General features: G+C 34.5%; 1 protein-coding gene across 4 annotated transcripts; it reads left to right on the top strand.

Annotated features, from left to right (window-relative positions):
* Positions 1-915: 915 nt before the first annotated feature.
* LOC133818425 (uncharacterized) lies at positions 916-11,459 on the top strand. Of its 4 annotated transcripts, XR_009885900.1 has the most exons (11): positions 916-2,554; positions 2,648-2,753; positions 3,308-3,376; positions 3,984-4,083; positions 4,881-4,976; positions 5,099-5,160; positions 10,237-10,327; positions 10,414-10,658; positions 10,743-11,063; positions 11,143-11,232; positions 11,307-11,452. XR_009885900.1 is itself a non-coding variant. In XM_062251286.1 (5 exons), the coding sequence occupies exon 1, from the start codon at positions 6,517-6,519 to the stop codon at positions 9,031-9,033; it is 2,517 nt and encodes an 838-aa protein (XP_062107270.1). In that variant the 5' UTR covers positions 5,979-6,516; the 3' UTR covers positions 9,034-10,327; positions 10,414-10,658; positions 10,743-11,063; positions 11,143-11,232; positions 11,307-11,459. The 4 variants fall into 4 exon arrangements, 3 of the variants coding, with proteins under 3 accessions (XP_062107270.1, XP_062107272.1, XP_062107271.1); XM_062251286.1 differs by lacking the exons at positions 916-2,554; positions 2,648-2,753; positions 3,308-3,376; ... (1 more) ...; positions 4,881-4,976; positions 5,099-5,160 and having other exon boundaries at positions 5,979-10,327; positions 11,307-11,459; XM_062251288.1 differs by lacking the exons at positions 916-2,554; positions 2,648-2,753; positions 3,308-3,376; ... (1 more) ...; positions 4,881-4,976; positions 5,099-5,160 and having other exon boundaries at positions 5,979-10,327; positions 10,789-11,063.
* The last annotated feature ends 2,321 nt before the right edge of the window (positions 11,460-13,780 follow it).

Raw genomic sequence — 13,780 nt, 5'->3', positions numbered from 1 at the left:
AAAACTCCCTCAACTGAAGTGAATGTTTATTAATTAGGCATCTCCTTGATCATCTTCAGCTTCCTCCTGATTTTCATCATCTTGCATCATGGGAATAGGTGGTGGATATGGTTGAATCCACTGTGGTGCAGGTGGGTAGTTTGTCATGTCCAAGCCAAGGTGTATGGCATTCATCCTAAAACAAATATCTTGATAACTAGCCCACTCAATCATGCGTTGCTGATGTGCTTGGAATTCAGTACGGTGAGCATGCAACTCTTGAGATGTAGTGTACAGAGATTCCTCCACAAGTGTCATACGGTCTGCCAAGGTCATATTTTTTTATAGATGGCGGTGGTCTAGTCTGAGTATGAGAATATGAGCTAGCCCCTGCAATGTCAGTGACCTTAAAACGAGTAATGGAGGATCTATTCAGTATATGCATGGGTTGCAGCAAAGGCTCTGAGGGATCCCATTTCAAACCAGCTTGAGCACACATAGCGGTAATGAGATGGGGATGATAGAACCCCTTAGAAACATTTCTGAAACTGCTCTGAATGGAAGACTTAATAATGCGTCCCACATCAATTGTTTTCCCCTTCAAGATAGCATATAGAAGTATAGCAGTATCCACACTCACATCACTAACATGTTTAGTGGGAAATAATTTTGCATTAATAAACTTATGCCATGCTTTTTCAATAACTCCCATCGCCTCTCTCTTAAATTTAATAGGATGACCTGTTTCAGTTAACTTCCATTGGGTATTTGGCTTACACAGAAATTGGATAATCTCATTCAAGTCAGGATTATCAACGATTTGGCTGTACTCGTCATTGTCAATGCTAGGAACCCCATAAAATTGATTTATGGCTGCACTTGAGAAGTTCACATTAACTCCTCGCACTGTAGCCATGGCTGTAAATTGAGAAATTCCATTAGCATAGAACTCTCTGACAATAGGGATTACTGCAGCATCTGGTTGTGAACAAAATTTCGTCCAATGACTTTTCTCAATCTGTTCTGCAATAGATGGATACCCATGACGAATCTCCATATCGAACCCCCTTTCTTCAATCATCGTTTTCTGTTTCACTACCGCATCTTGATAGCGTTTGAATGCCTCCTCAGAAATAAATTTGGTGGCATCAAACTCAACCTCAGATGAGGAAACACCTTTAGCATTCTTTCGAAATCTCTTTGGAGCCATTCTTCAGTTCAAGACTCAAAGATAACCTTCGTTAAACACAAATAATTAAGCACTAAAAGAATAATTAAAAATACCCCAAAATATAAAGTCAAAATCCTCTAATTATTCCCAACAAACTTCTGTTAAACCAATGAACACTTCCTCTTAAAAAATATTGCATTAATTCCCCTTAAAACTGAAACATACTCCTCTAAGAACTTTCATCAAACACTTAGTGGGCAAAGACTAACCAATAGTGAAAAAGTATGTTATAGTGTTTCAATCTTCCCAAAATTTGAATTATTACTAATATAACAACATAATCACTTAATCTAAGCCAATTATCACAATATATAAATATTTCATCCACCAAAAACCAATTAATACAAAATACCCAAAATCATATTCTTGAATACTCAAAACCCAATAATCAAAGAATCAAGAAAATGTACTTACTTGTAATTGACTATAGATTTTGAAATGAAATTTGTGTAGACAATGAGGATTTTGATGGTAATGTGTGAAAAGTTGTAAAAAGATTGAAGATTGATGATAGGATTTAATGATTTTTTTTTTGGAAATAATTGGAGTGAAAATGAGAGAGAAATGATGAAATGATATGAAAAAAATGAGAGTGATTTTTCGGTTTTGGGTCTTTGTGTGGGGAGTGAATTTTTTTTTTTTGAAAATGTGAAGTGGCCGCGGCCTAAGCTTATTGGTGGCCGCGGCCAGTGATTCTTGATGGCCGCGGCCACGGGTCATATTCTGGGCCATGTTCGCGCGGAGGCCGCGGCCATCAAGAATCACTGGCCACGGCCTGAAGATCCGAGAGTAGTGGCCGCGGCCACTGATCATTTCTGCTCCTATATTTTTTGTTACGCGCGAAACCAAAATAAAAACCCCCCAAATTTTTTTTCCTCAAACCCGAAACCTCTCTCTTCTCTTCTCTCAGACCCATACCCCAAACCCCAATCTCTCATCTCAAACCCGAAACCTTTCTCTCTCCTCTCAGACCCCAAAACTCAAACCCCAAACCTCCCTCTCTCTTCTCTCAGACCTCAAACCCCGAACCCCAAACCAGTACATCCACCCCAAACCTCTCTCTTCTCTTCTCTTCTCTCAAAATTGGTCATTTTGACCATTTGACTAAGTCAAGCTCAGTGGTATCCTGAAAACCTTAGGGGATTACACGTTACTCTCTCTCTCTCTCTCTATTTGTGGTTTTCTCTCAAGGTTTAGATAAGCACTTTGAAGTTTTAGTGTTCAATTCTTGAAGATTATTGGAGTATCTTGAGGAGGAGTGGGATTAGTTGAAGAATTGGAGCTTGTTGAAGTTAACAGCCATCAAATCCAACATCATAGCTTGGAAATTCGAAATCTGAAGAGGTAAGAACCAATTGCCTTGTTTTTCATCTTTTTTTTTTGGTGTTCTTGGATGAGCTGAGATTAAGTTAGGTTTTTTTTATTTGAGGTTTCTAGGGGGTTGTTGGAGCTGGATTTTTGTTGAAGAAACGTGTTTGGGTGGCTGTATCAAGCTGGGACTGAGGTTAAAGCTCATTATTCAAACCTTAATTCTTGGATTTGGGTGAGTTCTTAAGCTCAAAGCTCATTTTGGCAAATATTTGAATTTTGATGTTTTAGTGTGCTTTGTGGTATTTTATGGTTTTTTGTTGGTTGTCTAAATTATTGGAAGTGATTTGTGGTTAAAAATTGATGGGAAACTGGCTAGGAACTTGATTTGGTGTGTTTTGGGGGGCTTAGGTCGGGTTTCAGTGAAGTTAGGTCGGAGAAATTGCAAAAAACAAAACCCATAATTTTGGGTTCGTGTCGTAGCGCCCCTGCGTTGTGTAGGGGAAGTTTTGGGGAGCCTCTGCCTAGTTGGGCGTTCTTGCACTAGTTTTGGGTGCCCCTGCGCTATGCAGGGGATTTTTTTGAGGGGCCTCTGCCTAGTTGGGCGCCCTTGCCCTATGGCCAATTCAATCATGTCATTTTTAGGGTTTGGGAAGAGCATGGGGGCTCTTAGGGACGATTCCACCACCCTGTTTGGTGGAATTGGAGGTCCCGAGAGCATGGGATTGATCCCGAACTCAGTATTTGGATTTAGTTCTTAACGGGATTACCGTTTATGGTTGTGACTAGGTTTACCGCAAGGCTCGGGGGAAAAAGGATCGCGCTCGGGGTCGTACCATTATTCGCACAGGACTTGAGGTAAGAAAACTAGTATATGCACATAGAGCTAATCGGTTGGTATGCTCATTAGCATTGAATTATCTGTGAATATGTGGTATAATCTATATGTACTTATTTAATTATTATTCTATTAGAAAATGAAATTGGCAGCTAGCTTATTGCATTTTAGTATCATTTCTTTTCATATCTTTTATGTATCGTTTATATATATGTTTTATTAGTAATGGACAATTCATAATTTTTTCTATAATTTGATTTGTTTGTTTTGTAATCTGTTTTCTCGGCATGCATTAAATATTTTTAGTATCTACAACTACAACTACAACCATCTTTCTTTCTCTATACATAAAACCACTACATATATATGCTGTAGAAATTAATGTTGCTAGACTTTTAACTTGCTAAAATATAATAATATTATTATTAGTTTGATTATACAAATACTATAAGCCAATTCCTCCCCTTCCGATACTTATTAATACCCAAAATTTAGTTGATGATATTAGTTATTTATAGATTTTATTGTTTGGCAAAAAAGTCGTGTTGAAATTAATCAACTACTCATCACTCTATTTGTTTGTTTTATTGTTAATATTGTAAACTTAATTTATATATATATATATAGTTTTGTGAGCAGTGTAGTCCCGGCTAGAGGCATAGACTGTGATTTTGTCTAGATCTTTGGCGTATTTTACCATTGTACTGAGAGTGCTTCAGTGTATGGGGTAAGTCAGTGTTTTGAGAACTGAATAAGTTCTTGTATGAGCTGATTGGTTCTTGTATAAGTTTTTTCTGTTTGCTTTAAGTTTTTCTTGATGGTTTTGTCCTCTTGCTTGTTCTGGTTTGTGTGGTAATCTTAATATCAGGATTAAAAAATATATGCTTTTACTGTTTGCTCTATGTTTTCTGTTAAGTGTTCCGAATCTTGAGCTTATTTTATAGCAATCAAAGAATAGCTTAAGCTCTGTTTTTTCTGTGAAATCTCTGAAATCTCATTAGTTGTTTTTTTTATGCAATCAATATTTATGGACTTTGTATCTTGAGGTATTCTTTTGGTTCTTTTATATGTTTAGGATTAATTAGGTGCCCATTTTGTTATTAGTTTGTGTATATGTGTGTTTAAATCAATTTCTTATCCTGTTTAGAGTATGATTTATGGTTTATTTTAAAGAGTGTTATTAGTTGGTGTGTTGAGATTTTTAGTTAGAAATGTATACCTATTTGAACTTTTTGAGTTGTCCTTAGTTTTTGAGTTGTGATTCATTACTTTGATTCACAATCATATCTTTTTCATAAGGAGATTGATTAACTCTGTATGTTTGGGCTTTGGCTATAGTCAAATATATTTTCTGGAATATATTTCTGTTTGATGCTCAATTCTTTGCTTGTACTGCTTTGTTAGATCATAATTTGCTTTAGTTCAAAGTTTTGAATACTTTTTGTTAAAAGAAATTGGATTTTGATTTTTTTGCTTTTAGACATTATTGGTGTTTTTGAGAGTTATATTCTTATTTATGTATAGAGTACTCTCGATCTCTCTATCGTCGCACCCTCACCTCACCCTCACTCTCGGTCTGCTCTCCGATCTCTCCCCGATCTCTCAGACGCCGAAGCCCAGGTAAGCTGAAACCCAACTCAGAATATATATATATATAGTTGCTTTTATATATATTTATATATATATATATTAAGTTGATTTAATTTTGTTTAAATTTAATTATTTGGGTTGATTTTGTGTAGAAATTGAAGGAATATCTCTTGGAAATTCAGTCACTGGTATAATATAATTTTGTGGCATCAAGGTATTTATTTTTTAATTATGTTATTGGTTTAATTAATATAATTAATATGTGAATGTTTGTACAAAGTGAGATGTGCTTAGTGATATATTTATATATGTGTATAAAATTGTAGTATGTGTTATTATTTAAATTTGATTAATAATATGTATATTGTGAATGTTTTGGGAATTTTCTGAGTGTTTTTTGTAGGGTTTTAAATTTTTGGGATATGTTATAATAGAGATGTTATGCTGTCAAAATTTTGGTAGAGTTAGAGGACTAAATAAATAATAATATAATAAATAAGACATTAAATACTTAGAATTAACAAAATAAATTAAAATATTAGATAAAAGATTTAATTTAATAATTTTAAAATAAAGTGAAAAATTATAATTTAATATTAACAAATTTAGTAATTTAAAAATAAATTAAATAATTAGATATATAATTTAAAAATAAATTAAAAGTTAGATAAATAATTTCAAAATAAATTACAAAATTATAATTTAATTTAATATTAACAAATTTAGTAATTTAAAAATAAATTAAAAGTTAGATAAATAATTTCAAAATAAATTACAAATTTAGATAAATGAATTAAAAAATTATAATTTTATTTAATATTAACAAATTTAGTAATTAAAAAATTAGATAAATAATTTCAAAATAAATTAAAATTTTAGATAAATGAATTAAAAAATTATAATTTAATTTAGTATTAACAAATTTAGTAATTTAAAAATAAATTAAAAGTTAGATAAATAATTTCAAAATAAATTACAAAATTATAATTTAATTTCATAAGATTTTATAAGACATCATAAAACATCTAGTGTTAAAAAATATTTCTTTTTTTGTTGCTTTTCTTTGGTGATAAAATTTGATCACCAAAGATTGGATAGACGTTTTATATATTATCACTTAGTGATAATGTTTTATTAATTATTTTCAATCACGAAAAGCCTTAGACCCGTTCGGTGAAGCTGAGTCAATAAGAACTCTTAAATATGCTTCTCCGAATTATCCAGGACGGTATGTGTCCGCATGGATAGTTTGGATTTGTTGTGTACCTATAATTTGATCTAGTACTCATTTTATTGTTTCGTTAATAGAGATTTCAATATGTGTCTCCTTATTTGTTCTCGTAAGTGGGCAAACTTAATTTTAGTCTACCCACTTATGAGAACTATAGGGAGGTGCTGCCGAAATTTTTACATAAACGAAACAATTTTAAGAGTGTAGATTAAATTATATGTATACTACAAATCTGAATGGGATAGGTTCTTTACCCTTATAGAAGTGGAGTGAAAAGGTGGATTAGGGCACACACACATAGTCAATAAGTTTTAATTATTGTTTATTCTTGTATCGTAGATGCCGATCGATAAGAGTTGGACGACATTAAGGAAGCGTAACTGTGATGCTTATTGGAATGGTCTCCAAGCCTTCTTGAGAATGGCAAAAGAACACGTAGACTGCGACGGGAGAATTTTATGCCTGTGTGTGAGGTGCCGGAATGTTAAACTACAAACTATAGATACAGTGGAGGCTCATGTCTTTGACAAGGGTTTTCAACAGAGTTATCAAAAGTGGGTTTACCACGGTGAGGTGGAAGCTAGTGTCGCCAATGAGGTAGTTGAGGAGAATGAAGATGTAGACGAGATGGTTGACGTCGTTGATGATTTCCTCTTACCGACAAATGCAGAGGAAGCAGATGGTGTGTCTGGCAGTCGAATGGGACAGTATTATGACGAGTTGTTCGACGAGATTGAAGCTGAGTTGTATCCGGATTGTGATTGGATATCATCCTTAAACTTTTTGGCGAAGTTGATGCATTTGAAAGTTAGAGGGAAGTGGCCAAATAACTCTTTCGATGAATTGTTGAAGTTACTAAAATTTGCATTTCCGAAAGATAATAAAATTCCCCCAACACACTATGAGGCGAAAAAGAAGCTGAGTAAGTTAGGGTTGGGATATCAATCAATCCATGTGTGTAAATATGATTGTTCATTATTTTATAATGAGCATGCAAGCAAAGATTCATGTCATGTGTGTGGGAGTAGCCGATGGGTCAATGAAAAGAAGAAGGGGAAAAAGGTTCCACACAAGGTGATGCGTTACCTTCCGTTGACTCCCAGATTAAAGCGAATGTACAGTTCAAGACATACAGCTAATGACATGTTATGGCATCATACTGGGAGATCAATAGAAGATGGGGTGATGCGTCATCCGGTTGACGGGTCTGCATGGAAAGACTTTGATGCCACCCATCCTGATTTTGCAAAAGATCCTAAAAATGTTCGTCTAGGCTTGGTTGTTGATGGGTTTAATCCTTTTGGAAACATGAGCTTATCATACAGCATGTGGCCTGTGATTTTGACGAACTACAATCTCCCCCCTTGGCTATGCATGCAGGAAGAGTATTTTATGCTAACTCTGCTTATTCCTGGGCCAAAATCACCAGGTAAAGACATGGATGTATTTCTAAGACCCTTGGTGGATGAGTTAAAACAATTGTGGATTAACGAGGTCGACACAAGAGATGGCACAAGGAATGAATTGTTCAAGATGCGTGCAACCCTTCTGTGGACAATTAACGATTTCCCTACTCGTAGTAGCTTGTCTGGTTGGAGCGGGCAAGGGTATAAAGCATGTCCAACGTGCAATGAAGACACCACTTCCATTCGAGTGATTGGCAAGACATCGTATGTCGGTCATAGGCGATTCTTGAGGAGTAATCATAAGTATAGAAGGGACAAGGAATTTGATGGCAAAGTTGAGAAAAGAAATCCTCCACAACAGTTTACTTGTCAACAAGTTTTAGATCAAGTCAATGCTTTACCGCTTCAAGTGTCTGGTAAACATGATAGATTTGGGGGGGTGAAGCGCAAGCGAGGTGCAGGGGAAAGTAATTGGAGGAAAAAAAGTATTTTCTATGAACTTGATTACTGGAGTTCAAATCAGTTAAAACACAACCTAGATGTGATGCATGTTGAGAAGAATGTGTGCGACAGTATCCTTGGGACTTTGTTAGATAATGATAAATCTAAGGACACCACTAACGCAAGACATGATTTAAAGAATATGGGGGTTAGGAAATCGTTGTGGATTTACGAGGATGCCAATAAAAGGTTAATGAAACCACATGCTCCATACGTGTTCACTTTTGAACAAAGGCGAGATTTTTGTCAATTTTTGAAAGGAGTGAAGTTGCCCGATGGTTTTTGTTCTAATCTAAAGAAAAAAGTCACAGACAATGACTCAAACATTGTTGGGTTGAAGTCCCATGATTTTCATGTGATAATGCAACGATTACTTGCAGTAGGTGTTCGCAAGTTTTTACCAGAATCTATATCCACTACCATCACTGAATTGTGTAATTTCTTCAAACAATTGTGCTCTAGGACACTGAACGTTTCTGATATGGAGAAAGCTAAGGATGACTTGATTTTTATTTTATGCAAGATGGAGTTGATTTTCCCTCCAGCATTCTTTGACATAATGATCCATCTGGTTTTGCACTTGCCTGATGAAGCAATATTGGGAGGACCTGTATTTATGAGGTGGATGTATCCTTTTGAAAGATACATGAAAAAATTAAAAAATTATGTCAGGAATAAAGCTCATCCTGAAGGATCTATAGCAAAAGGATATGTTGCAGATGAGGCTTTGACATTTTGTTCAATGTATTTCAAAAGTGTGGAAACAAAATTTAATCAGCCTGATCGTAACGAAGATGCACCGTATGTGAATCGACACCTCACAGTGTTTGAATCTCAATGTCGTCCTCTTAGTAAGGGAATTCCCGTGCCCCTCGATGAAAATACTCGGAACAAAACTGAGTGGTTCATATTGGATAATTCTCCAGAAATTGAAGTGTATTTAGAGTAAGTACATAATTAATATTCATTTTATTCTTTGTTCAATCTACTCTTTAATTAACAATATTGACATTGTTAATTAATTAACAGGGAACACCTAACTGAGGTGCAACAAAGAGATATGGCTGCCAATCATAAATTGATACATAAGAAAGAGTTTCGTTCATGGTTTCATAAGAAGGTAACTTGTACTTAGCAAATTGCATACTACAAATTACATTCTCATTCTAATATATTTCTTTATTATTAGATATATGAGTTGCACCAGCTTGGGTTATTAGAGCATGCTGATGAATTACTAGCTTTAGCATCTGGGTCAGATCTATTGGCTTACTCCTACCAAGCATGTATAGTGAACGGAGTTCGATTTGTTTCATACAATCGAGATCAGAATCGAATTACACAAAATAGTGGAGTGTGTGTTGCTGGAACAGAAGGTTTTAACTATTACGGGCAACTTGAAGAAATACTCCAGCTGTCTTTTACTGGTTCTTATTCGGTGGTATTATTTTGATGTAAATGGTTCAATACAGATCCAAAAAAAAAAAGAAAACCATCACTGTAAATAATATTACTAGTATCAATGTTAGCGATGAATGGTATAAAGATGAACCGTTCATACTAGCTAGTCAAGCAAAACAAGTATTCTACATCAATGATCTCGTTAGAAGACGAGATTGGAAAGTTGTCCAAGAAGTGAATCATCGGCAAGTTTGGGACTTTCCAGATGCTTCAGATATGATTGCTGATGTTGATGTTGTATATGACACCAACTCATCGAATTTTGTTTTGACTGTGGATCTCGGAGAGTTGGTTGTTCAGCAATCTGATGTACCAGCGACTCAAGTCAACACGGCCCATCGACCTTCTTTAGTTGTTCAAAAAGATGATGGATTTATTAATGACAATGAAGATGATATGGCAGACAGTGTAGAAGAAGCAGAAGATGAGGATGAATTAATTGTCGACCTTAGTGATGATAATACTGATGATGTGTGCCCAATAGATGTTGATGTAATTAGTGAGGATAGTGACTATTATACTTAGTTTTGTATCTAGTGTTCAATGTATTATACATATTGAGAAATAAAAAGTTTGTTTCCAAATAACATGTTTCAAATTACCTAATCAATTGAAATAATACTCAATAAATTAATTATAAATAATAATTAAATATTAAAATAGATAGGTTAAATTACTATCGTGTTAGTAGATGTCAGCAGATGTGGCTAGAGCTCACGGTGGAGACGCTGGCGGTGATCCTCCACCGGATCCTACTAGGATCCTGACTACATGCGACTCAGGTAATTTTTTTATTATTTTATTTACTCACATATGTTTATCATGTATATACTAATATTCTATGTATTATTAATAAAAAAAAATACAGGAATCCCAACTAAGAAAAAGGGTCGTGGCGCAGCTATTGGAAAAGATCTAGAGGAGAGGCGGCGTAAAAATGGAAAACCACTGGAAGTAACGTTTTGCCCACGAACGTACAAGGTTGTTGGGGGCGAGCACGCTGGTTTTGTCCGCCTTGTGGGAACCCAAATTAAAACGAAAGTTATCGGACATTACGGTTCATGGGAATTAGTGCCTAAACAATACAAGGATCAGGTCCTTGGCATAATTCAGGTAAAAATAGTATTAAATATATCTTTTAAAAATTTGTCTTTAATATAGTACATATATTATTAATATGTTTAATTTTCAATTTAGTACTATTATCAAATAGCGGGCCGTGATGATTTCTTAAAGTGTTTAGATGGTATCGATCGAGAGATGAAAGACCGATACCGTAATAGGAAAACACTAAGACACGAACACTTTGAGAAACACTACAATGGACCGGAGGATTGGGATAAGGTTCTAAACAACCCAACCAATGATGTTAACAAGGAGGAGTGGAAGCAGATCTGTTAGTTATTTACAAGTCCACAACTTATTGCGCGCTCCGTAAAGAATAAGGAAAATCGGAAGAAACAAAAGTATTCTACAACGCAGGGTACAAAATCGCTGGCAGCCGTCCGTTTTGAAAAAGTAAGTAAAAGATAAAATATTATCAAAATTATGTTCTTTTAAATTATATGTTCTCTAACATTTGGGTTATATTTTTTAGACGAACCCGGACCTCATTGAGTCATGGAAGGATTATCATTGGAAGAAAGCAACAAATGATTTCGTGAACGATGATGCTCGCCAAGATTATGTAAGTTTGAATTATATTTTTTAATATTAATAGAGTTATATTTAATGTTAGTGTCTAATATTTTTTGAAAACAGGAAAAACTGAAGGCTGATTTTGAGTTACAAACTCAGCAAACATCCACTGATGCTTCTAATAATGATAGTTCGTCATCAGTTGATCAGGTGGAGGTGTTACAAAAAGTATTAGGCCAAAGGCGTGGACATGTGCGAGGAGTGGGCCGCAAATTGAAGGGGTCGGGGTCGGGGTCGGGGTCGAGGTTGGGGTCGGGGTCATCATGTACCCAACACTCTCACTTCAGCGAGTCTCAAGTTCCTCCTCATCATTCAAGAGAATATATAGAAAAATTGGAGAATAATCTACAGAAATTGACTAATCAAGTTAATTTCTTAACTCAATATTTTGTACCTTCATTTCGTCCACCAAACGTTCAGATGCCGCCTGTGCCTGATAGTGACAATATTTCTAGGGCTTCGTCTTCTCAACCTCAACCTCCAGCTCCAACTCATCCTTCTATGTACGCGGCAGTGCCGTCTCAACATATGGTACCTCCATATATGTACGGAGCAACACCTTATCCGTGTCCGATTCCACCGTCCTCCCAGCCATCGTATCACTACATGTATGGAGCTGGATCGTCCACATTACCTCCCCAATATCCTTGGCCGATGCCGCCACCGCAGCAATCACAACCACAGCCACCGCAACAACCACAACAAGAAGACAATAGGGAGGAGGACGATGCAGCTGATTTAGGAGACTAGGTTTATTTTATTATTAATTATTGTTAAATTTTATGAACAATATGAATATTTGCTATGTTAATGTATTATGAATATGTACAATTGTATTTTACTAAACTAATTTGAATATTTAATATAATATTTTTTTATTTTTAATATATTTGTTTTCAATTATTTAAATTTTAAATAATAATTTCGATAAATAATTAATTAAAATTGTATTTAATTAATTTATTTATTTATAAATAAAATAGTATTAGGGGCGACACTGTCGCCCCTGATAATATGCCACGTGCAACTATTTTGGGTGACATAGTATAGTATTAGGAGTATTAGGGGCGACATATCGACAAAAATAATTCAAAATTTTCAAATTTTTTAGGCGACATTTCAAGTTTTAGGGGCGACTGTGTCGCCCCTGATAATATGCCACGTGCAACCATTTGGGGCGACATAGTATAGTATTAGGGGCGACTAATGGAGTATCAGGGGCGACATATCGACAAAAATAATTCAAAATTTTCAAAATTTTGATGCGACATTTCAAGTTTTAGGGGCGACTATGTCGCCTCTGATATTTGAATATCAGGGGCGACCCTCGAGTCGCCCCTAATGTACCCTTCAGGGACATTTTTCCACGTGCGACTTTTCGGGTTCGCCCCTAAAACTCATTTTTGTTGTAGTGTCTTTTGGTTTAAATTTTAAAAAGTCGTGGTTTAACTTTTAGGTCTTAGGGTTAAATTTTAAGTCTTGTGGTTTATATTTTAAGCTTTGTTGTTTACACTTTGAAGAGTTGTGGTTTAAATTTTAAGTCTTGAGGTTAAACTTTTAAAGGGTCATGGTTTAGATTTATGTCTTGATGTTTTTATTTTAAAGGATTGTGATTTACATTTTAAGTTTTATGGTTTAAATTTTAAAGAGTTGTGGTTTTAGATTTTAAGCATCGATGTTTATATTTTAAAGAATAATTTTTAATAGATTAAATGCAATCCTATAAATATAATTGTCACACATATATATGACACACTTCAATTAGAATGTATTTATAATTTAACTATAATATGACACATATAATACACATTGCAACAACACTTATAACCATTTACTTAAGTAAGGGTAATTTGAGAAATCTCATGATAATAATAGGTAGAGTTTAACTAAATATATTTAATATCTAATTTTAGTCAACTACTCCTAACACTGGGTAGTTGTCAATTTTTCCCCTTTTATCTACTATATAGGCTAGTACCTAACTGAATTTCAGAACATTTAGATACCAAAATTGGCAGCATCGTAATTTTATTGAACATAATTTTAAATCATTCCAGTATTCCACTATTACACGTAAGATTAATTTTATACCAACAAATTGATTGAGAAATAAAGGCAATGCCAACGAAAGTAGCTTTCAACGAAGAGTATTAGTTACATACTATCCACTGAAAACTTTGGTAACAAAATACTATTAGTTACAATACTACTATATTTGCAAGCAAAGTTTAAGTAGCTATTTGTTATTATTATTTGGTAGGGGTTAGTAGTAAAAGTTTGATAAAGGTATAGGGTGATTTTAGAGCTTTTACGGTTTAGAGCTGTTTAGGGCCTCCATATCATTTAATAATGAGTTAATTCTAACTAAAGAAGATAAGACAAGTAGCTAGTTATAATAGTGTATTAAGTATTTTCTCTCTTTCAAGAAATAAATAACCTTTCTTGGTCTTCAAAAATACTTTAAATGATAAACAAGCTTCCAGATTAGTTTGATCTTTCATGGAGAAACTTTATGTAATTCTTTTTAAAAATAAGAA

Source organism: Humulus lupulus, chromosome 2, assembly GCF_963169125.1.
Source record: "Humulus lupulus chromosome 2, drHumLupu1.1, whole genome shotgun sequence".
Classification (NCBI taxonomy): Eukaryota; Viridiplantae; Streptophyta; class Magnoliopsida; order Rosales; family Cannabaceae; genus Humulus; species Humulus lupulus.
Note: the sequence above shows the minus strand (reverse complement) of the source record. Positions and strands in the feature narration are given on the sequence as shown.

What these genes read in the sequence shown, in the direction of transcription:
- LOC133818425 (XM_062251286.1), top strand. Translation starts at nt 6,517, where the DNA reads ATGCCGATCGATAAGAGTTGGACGACATTAAGGAAGCGTAACTGTGAT.